General features: G+C 43.1%; 1 protein-coding gene across 1 annotated transcript in view; it reads left to right on the top strand.

The window, feature by feature from the left end:
• The first annotated feature begins 1,169 nt into the window (after window positions 1-1,169).
• The window catches only part of ZBTB24 (zinc finger and BTB domain containing 24), a 6,719-nt gene continuing 377 nt past the window's right edge, over window positions 1,170-7,511 (top strand). The window contains exons 1-6 of the mRNA XM_010140343.1: window positions 1,170-2,142; window positions 2,554-2,721; window positions 2,894-2,977; window positions 3,703-3,786; window positions 5,987-6,068; window positions 6,959-7,505. Coding sequence (XP_010138645.1) covers window positions 1,170-2,142; window positions 2,554-2,721; window positions 2,894-2,977; window positions 3,703-3,786; window positions 5,987-6,068; window positions 6,959-7,505 — 1,938 coding nt within the window. The remainder of the gene's footprint in view (window positions 2,143-2,553; window positions 2,722-2,893; window positions 2,978-3,702; window positions 3,787-5,986; window positions 6,069-6,958; window positions 7,506-7,511) is intronic.

Here is a 7,511-nt window from a genome sequence, read left to right as displayed (position 1 = left end):
GCTCCTCAGGAGCTCTCCGGATGCACGGTGGGTCAGACCTGCGGCCGTGTTTTAGGGTGTTCCAGCAACATCAGGCTCACATCCCCCAGAAATCAAATCTCCCAGATAGATAAAACAATTTGGGTCCAGCATGAATTGTTCGGTAGCTGAGTGGAGCTAAAAAAATCACTTGCTGGCAGCCTCAGTAACATTTAAGGTATCATCTGTATGTTGCTTCTCAGAGCATTCACGCAGGTGATTGGAACTGTTGTGCTGGCTACATACAAACAGAAATATGTGTTTGCGTTCAGTATGACGGTTCTGTAAATTGGGATAGCAGGTAGCTGATCTGTTTCTCCTTTGGCTCAGTTGATCTTCCTGAAACGCACATTTTTAGCCTATCGCTTTCGTAATATTATTTGATGGATTATTTCTAAATTGCTGGATTTTTCTTTCTTCAGTTTTCGCATATTTAGAACTGAAGAAGCTTAGCAAACCAAACTGGTGATTAATGGTTACCATAGTCAACCCTGGTTTAGACAGAGCTCTTAAAAAAGCTGCTGGGTTTTATTGCCCACCTCCATAGGCTGAAGCTGGCTGGGTAAGTGTTCTGAAAGATAAATGTTCAGAAGGATAGATGTGGGTAAAGAAGGCATAGAGTCCCGCCACACTGATGCCAGTGAAGTTTTATCATTGATTACGGGATTTTATAGCCTTGTCCATGAATGATCTAAAATGTGGCATTTGTAGTGATGAAGCTGCAGTTGAGTTTTTTTTTCCCCCCCCCCCTTTATTTGTTTCCACTGTGGGGCTGTGAACAGAGTTCTTCTTGTCTGTTTTAGTTGTGAAAGGAGTTTTCAGACAGGGTAGCCATTTTTTCAGATGCTGTACAGTTCACAGTACAGCAGAAATAAACAAGTGAAATAATAGGCAGTAATTCTGATCTAAGATGCCACTATCTGTAAACATTTCTTAGAATTTAAAAGCACTTTTTGAAGAAAATTGGTCAGCATTAGTGTTGATTTTTTTCAAGAAGGTTCAGAGGCTTCAGAATTGCTTCAGAAACTGTTGAACTCTGTTGACTGGTAAAGCAAATTATGTTTGGTGTCTTATTATGCAGAATTCTAAAATATTTCTTTAATAAAGCTCTTCTGTTCTTGTAGGTGCCTCCTTTCAGATTCGCAGTAAAAATGGCCGGAACGACTCCTGATGCCTCTGAGAAACTGGTGGTCATCCACTCCAAAGCTCACAAAGATACCATTCTAGCTAATTTTGAAGAACAAAGAAAAAAGGATTTTCTTTGCGACATTACTCTAATCGTGGAGAATGTGCAGTTCAGAGCCCATAAAGCTTTGCTTGCTGCCAGCAGCGAATACTTCTCAATGATGTTTGTAGATGAGGGTGAAATAGGGCAGTCAATTTACATGTTGGAGGGAATGGTTGCAGACACCTTTGGAGCACTGCTAGAATTTATCTACACCGGTTGCCTCCGTGCCAGTGAAAAAAGCACGGAACAAATCCTAGCTACCGCCCAGCTGCTGAAGGTGACTGACTTGGTGTGGGCCTGCACGGACTATCAGGCCAGCCGTAGCCCAAGTCACTTGTTACCAGCTCCAGCTAACGGTGGAGCTGCTGTAGCCGTTACTGCAAGTGACAAGAAAAATGAAGACCCGCCAAAGCGAAAACGAGGACGACCAAGGAAGATCAGGAATGTCCAAGAAGAAAAGCCGGGAGCAAATTCTGCTGAAGACGTGCAGCTGAGAGAGAACAACACCATGCAAAATAAGCAGAATTTTATGACAAAAGACACTGCAGCGGAAGAAACAGTTGCCAGCGAACAGGCTCCGGCGAGGAAAGATGCGGAAGACAATGAACCTGCTTGTGGCTCAGAAGCTGCCGTTGATCTGTCAGCCGAGAAAGATGAGAATTATGATCCCAAGTCCGAAGGAATACAGAGCACTCAGAGCCGTTACAGCAAACGTAGGATAAGGAGATCAATCAAACTAAAAGACTATAAACTGCTCAGTGATGAGGACGAGAAAGGACTGGCAAAGAGAACCGATGGAAAAAGAAAACGTGCGGGCTCTGAAGCTCGCTGCAAAGACTGTGGCAAAGTGTTTAAATACAATCACTTCTTAGCTATTCATCAGCGGAGTCACACAGGTAGGCTCTGCGGACAGCTGCTCTTGGGGTTAGTGGCTTGTTGCTGAACGCGAGGGAGCTGTTGAAATGTGGGCTGTTGTCTACAGCAAGAACGGTCCAAAACAGCTCGCTGACCCAAATTATGGTGTGTCTCCTGCATTCGCTGTTTTATTCCTGTCAGCAGGTCTCAGAACCTTTATGTCTTGTCTTGACTGCAGTTTAGTTAATCATTTCGCGGTTTAAATGTTGGATTATGTGGTAATACGTAAAGAATTATTTCACTGCTGGGTGAAGCTTGTCCGTCAACTCTCCCTATCACTACTAAAAGTAGTTTTTCGTAGCTGCTACATTGCAGTGCATCTCGCTGTCAGCTTAGAGTACCTGGTGAGAAATAATGCATCCATACTTTAAAATGTCATCTTTTGCTTTTAGGGGAGCGCCCTTTTAAGTGCAGCGAGTGTGGCAAAGGCTTTTCCCAGAAGCACTCTCTGCAAGTCCATGAACGGATGCACACGGGAGAGCGGCCCTACACATGCACCGTCTGCAGTAAGGCTCTGACAACAAAGCACTCTCTGCTGGAGCATATGAGCCTGCACACAGGTAAATATTTCACAGCAGATGTAACCTCTCCCCCAGGAGTTTGCATTTCTGAAAAAAGCTACTTCTGCTCTTTCTTGTGTCTGCTGGTTTATTGATGTATTCATCTATTTGTTTATTTCCTTGCACTCGCTTTGGATGTGGTTTACGTGTTAATAGGTGATTTTCTTCACAGGGCAGAAGGCTTTTACGTGTGATCAGTGTGGGAAGTACTTCAGCCAAAAGAGACAGCTCAAGAGCCACTACCGAGTACACACAGGTAGGACTAGTTTGGGTCGAAGAGCTGGCTGACAGTCCGTGTGGATTTGTCCTCCTAAAGATTGACTCAGTCTGAAAATTCTTCAGCGATGTATTTAGTCTCTGCTACCCTGATGTGTCGTATCGTGATATTAAAATGAATAGAGTGAGAAAGTCAAAATTGGGTGTAGTAAATGGAGTGTTTAGAAAAACAGTTCATCAAGAAGGAGTTTTACAGTGATTAAAAATTAGTTACACGGTATTTGATGCACAGCTTGGTTATGGTAGCCCTGCTGTCTGTGTTACCTAGAAGCTAGGAGCTATATAAACTATTGTGTCCGCTGCCTGTTGTGCAGATTGCCTTGAGTTTCCCATTACTTTGGCATCACTAGTCCAAAAAAAGCTTGAAGAAGTGTCCTCCTCACTTCTGGAGCAGGATGGAAGTTAAGCTGCATACACAGGAAGTGGTGGAGGAAAAAAATTTACAAAGCTTCAAGAGAAGGCGTGTTTGGGAGGGAGCAGGTGTGACTCCCTTTTTTCCATGATAATATTAAATAGAGAAATAGGAGTTTTAATTTAATTTTAATTTAATTTAATTAAGATAAGGAGGAGGCAGTGAATCACCTTTTGTTTTATCTCTATATTACATCAAAGTGGTTATTTTACAGGAAAGTGCTTTAACAAAGATCACTGAAGAGATAGAGGGGATCACTTATGCACTGACACTTTTTTTGTTATTGCGACAAGGCCGCTCACTGCCGGAATGTAACCAGTGTCGTCGCAAATTCATGGATGCAGCTCAGCTAAAGAAACATCTAAGAACACATACAGGTAATACTGTCCATCGTGTTCGGTGGTGGGGTTTTTTTTCTTGGAGTAACACAGGCAACGTTAGGCAAATGACACTTGTCTCTGCAGGGTGATCTACTGTTCTACCTGTATGTAATGAAGGATTTGACATCAAGAATGCAGGAGTGCACAAAAAGCTTGTGTTACAACAGCGCAGGAGCAGTATTGTGCCTATTACAGGAGGAGGGTTTTTTCCCATTCTTACACAGCCTTCTGCAGAAGATGCCGGTTCGCTCTCGGGTGATAGACTCCTGGGCTGGGAGTTCAGTTTGTCAGGAGAGCCGCATCCAGCGTGGATGGGGCTGAAGTGAGTGAACTAGTAACAGAAGGAGTATGTCCTAAACGAGTTGGGCACCCCCGTCTGTGAGGGGTGGGCACGTATGAAAAACGCTGCTGACCAGAGCAATTCCTATTTCCATTTACCTTTTTACTGTGCTGTAATAAACCAGATGTTGGCAGGAGATGGGCTGGGAGGGCTGCTTTAATCTGAGTGCGTCAGAGGGTGTTTTAAGAGATTTAGATACTTGAATGGCTGGATAACAGAGATAAAAATGTTGATCTACCCTCTCATGATAACAAAATGTAAGCTGCTTAAAATAGTTTTCTTTGAAGGGTAAGTTTGTAAGATAATGTGTGATTTTCTTTTTTTTCTTTTAAAATAGCTATAAACAGGGGTGATTGTTTCTCCCCCACATCAAATTATTTTTAAGCATGTTGCCTGCAGTTGTGATAAAGAGATGCACGAGATCGAGTTACGTATCTCATTCATTCCCTTCTCTTTCTCAGCCAAAATAACACAGCTTTAAACTCCCTGGGCTATGACGAGGTCAGAACTTGTGCTTTTGGGAGTTTCTGGTGTATCTGGAATAGCGTTAATTTGCGATGCAAATACTCCATTTTCTGTTGGGAAGAACATCATGTTTGTTGACACACACAACAGTTTTTTGTACCTGAAGCTGACACAGCTAAATGTAGTGGGAAATGAGTTTGGTGGTGGGCAGTGAGAAGAGGCAGCATACTAGCACGGTAAGGTGCAAAAATGGATGGACTAAGATGAATTCTAGGAGAAACTGGCTTGCGCTCTATTTTGCTTCCAGGAAAGACGGCCAGATACCACTATTAACAATGCAGAATTGATCTGTGCCATCTCAAAAGCAAGAGATGAAACTCTAATAAGGCGTTGGGGGGTCAAGTGTTAACACTGACGTGACCGTTCTGCTTTGGCAGCAGTTTTGCAACTCTGTCGTAAGAATACAGTCTACATAAGGAGTTACTCCGGTTTTCAGGAGGATGCTGGGACTAGCTGACTACGGAGGACCCGTCTGAGAAGTGTTTCTCATCTCTCATCCTTTATCCCTGCCCTCCAAAGCCGTAGGAAAGCTGATGAGCGTGGCAGTTCTATGCTAAATGTGCAGCTTCCTTCAAAACTGGCTCCTGTCCCATCCCCGGTTTCGGTGTGCTTTGGTGTGAAGTACCACAGTGGTGATCCAGATTCTCATGTCTGGTGTCTCAGAGAAGCTCAGTGCAACAGGGTGTGAATTGGGATTCCCTTTGGTTGGGTAGTATCTGTTTCTTGTGAACCTTTCTGTTACTTCATGTGGCCCTTCTGCTTCTACTCAATTAGACAGAAGAAATCCAAATGCAGTTTTAAAAAAACCAAACAAAACCAAAAACGCCACAGGCAAGTCCACAATTTATTCAATCCACCACAATTTAATTTTTCTCCAACTGGTCATCACATGATATTGTAGGTTTAGGGTGATGGAGCCTTATAGGAAGCCAGGCAACTTTTTAAGATAATGGGTTCATTTTTCAGGTTTGGAAACACGGTCTTACTCCTCTCATGGTGCTGCACGTCAGCCTAGCGTTCACGTCTACTAGTTCAGGGACAGCCTTTTGCTAACTTGTCTGTTCTATGTGGAACACCCACACCCGTATCGTAGGTATGGGGGTTTGTTGTTCTTGGGGCTTGGATCACCTAATTCTTTATCTTCAAAGGGGAGGAATGTATGTTTAAAATCCTAGACCCCCATTTAACCTGTGAGTTACTCGATTTCAGGTATCTGTCCTGACCTTTGGCAGCAGTGTGAGGTTTTGACCAGACAGCCTTGATACTGAGTATGGTAAAATACAAAATGTGGAAGTGCTATGTAAAAAGCGATGTCGAATTTCTTTTTGGTAGGTGAGAAGCCCTTCACTTGTGAAATTTGTGGCAAATCATTTACAGCTAAAAGTTCTCTTCAGACTCACATTAGAATTCACAGGTAGAGTATGTAATTTTCATTGCATTCTTCAAAACTGTGACCGATACCCGCATGTAGCGCTTGTTCAGCTGTAGCATGGTCAGGGCTTGTTCATGATTTGGAGGGATGGTTAAAGACCAATATTTTTGTTTAATCTGTTTAAAGAAGTAACCTGTAGTGGGAAGTACTGATGAATACTAGTGTGCCAAGACATCCTAAGGTTTGTCTTTGGTCTGTTGTGTCTGTTTAGTGAGTGTACTTACTGCTGTATTATTTATGTGAAAACTTTACTGTGAGGTTTTGTTTGACAGCAGAATAGTGGCCATGGTGTAACAAGATTTTTTGGAGCGTTGTCCTGTTTGCCATGTCTCTTTAACAGCATTAGTTATCTGTAACCCATGGCAGTGGGATGTATTTCATAAAGGCATGTCAGATTTTAAATCATTGGAGAACTCTCGTGAGCCTCACGTAAAAGAAAACCTCTCCAGTAAAATTTCTGATCCTTTTGAGTCGGGCAGCGAGTTCGGATTAGGACACTTCTTTTTCTTTTAAAGCCCACACTCTTAATAACTGCTCTTAAAATGGTCAGTGCTTACAGTTGGGCAAAGCCGGTTGTTGCATTCTTGCCAGGGTCTAACAGCGTGGAGTTTGTACCTCTGGCATTATGACAGGAGGGCAGCAACACGCTCTCAGGGGCTCTTGAGTATATGCTAACCAAAGGGTTGTACAGTTTGTGAAGTCAATAAGAAATAATTAGGAAGTCAAATATAGAACATTTTTAATATCGCTATTCTTACGTGCTTATGATGTAGCAAAACAAAACAATTCAAGTTTTTTATTCTATAATAAATTGCAGAAAACAGCACTCCCAAAGTGAGTATTTTAATGAGATGGAACACATTCTTTTGCAGAGGAGAAAAGCCATATTCCTGTGGTATATGTGGAAAGTCCTTTTCTGATTCCAGCGCTAAGAGAAGACACTGTATCTTACACACAGGCAAAAAGCCTTTCTCCTGCCCAGAATGTAGTCTGCAGTTTGCCCGTCTGGACAACCTGAAGTCTCATTTGAAAATCCATAGCAAGGAGAAGCAGTTTCAGGAAGCCAGCGCTGCCCCGAGCACCAACGCGAATTCAGAAGAAGTGAGAAACATTCTGCAGCTGCAGCAGTATCAACTTGCCACCTCTGGAGGGCAGGAAATTCAACTGCTGGTCACAGATGCAGTGCATAACATAAACTTCATGCCGAGTCATAATCAAGGCATCAGTATCGTTACTGCAGAAAGTGCCCCGAGTATGACAACGGAGCAGGCGGCGAACCTCGCGCTGCTAGCTCAGCCGCCACAGCAGCTGCAAAACTTGCTGCTTTCAGCTCAGCAGGAGCAAGCAGAACAAATCCAAAATATCAATATGATTGCAAACCAGATAGAGACTGCCCAGCCCGAACAGATGCATGTCATCACTCTT

This window comes from Buceros rhinoceros, unplaced genomic scaffold, assembly GCF_000710305.1.
Source record: "Buceros rhinoceros silvestris isolate BGI_N320 unplaced genomic scaffold, ASM71030v1 scaffold25957, whole genome shotgun sequence".
NCBI lineage: Eukaryota > Metazoa > Chordata > Aves > Bucerotiformes > Bucerotidae > Buceros > Buceros rhinoceros.
This window is presented reverse-complemented; position numbering and strand designations above follow the sequence as displayed.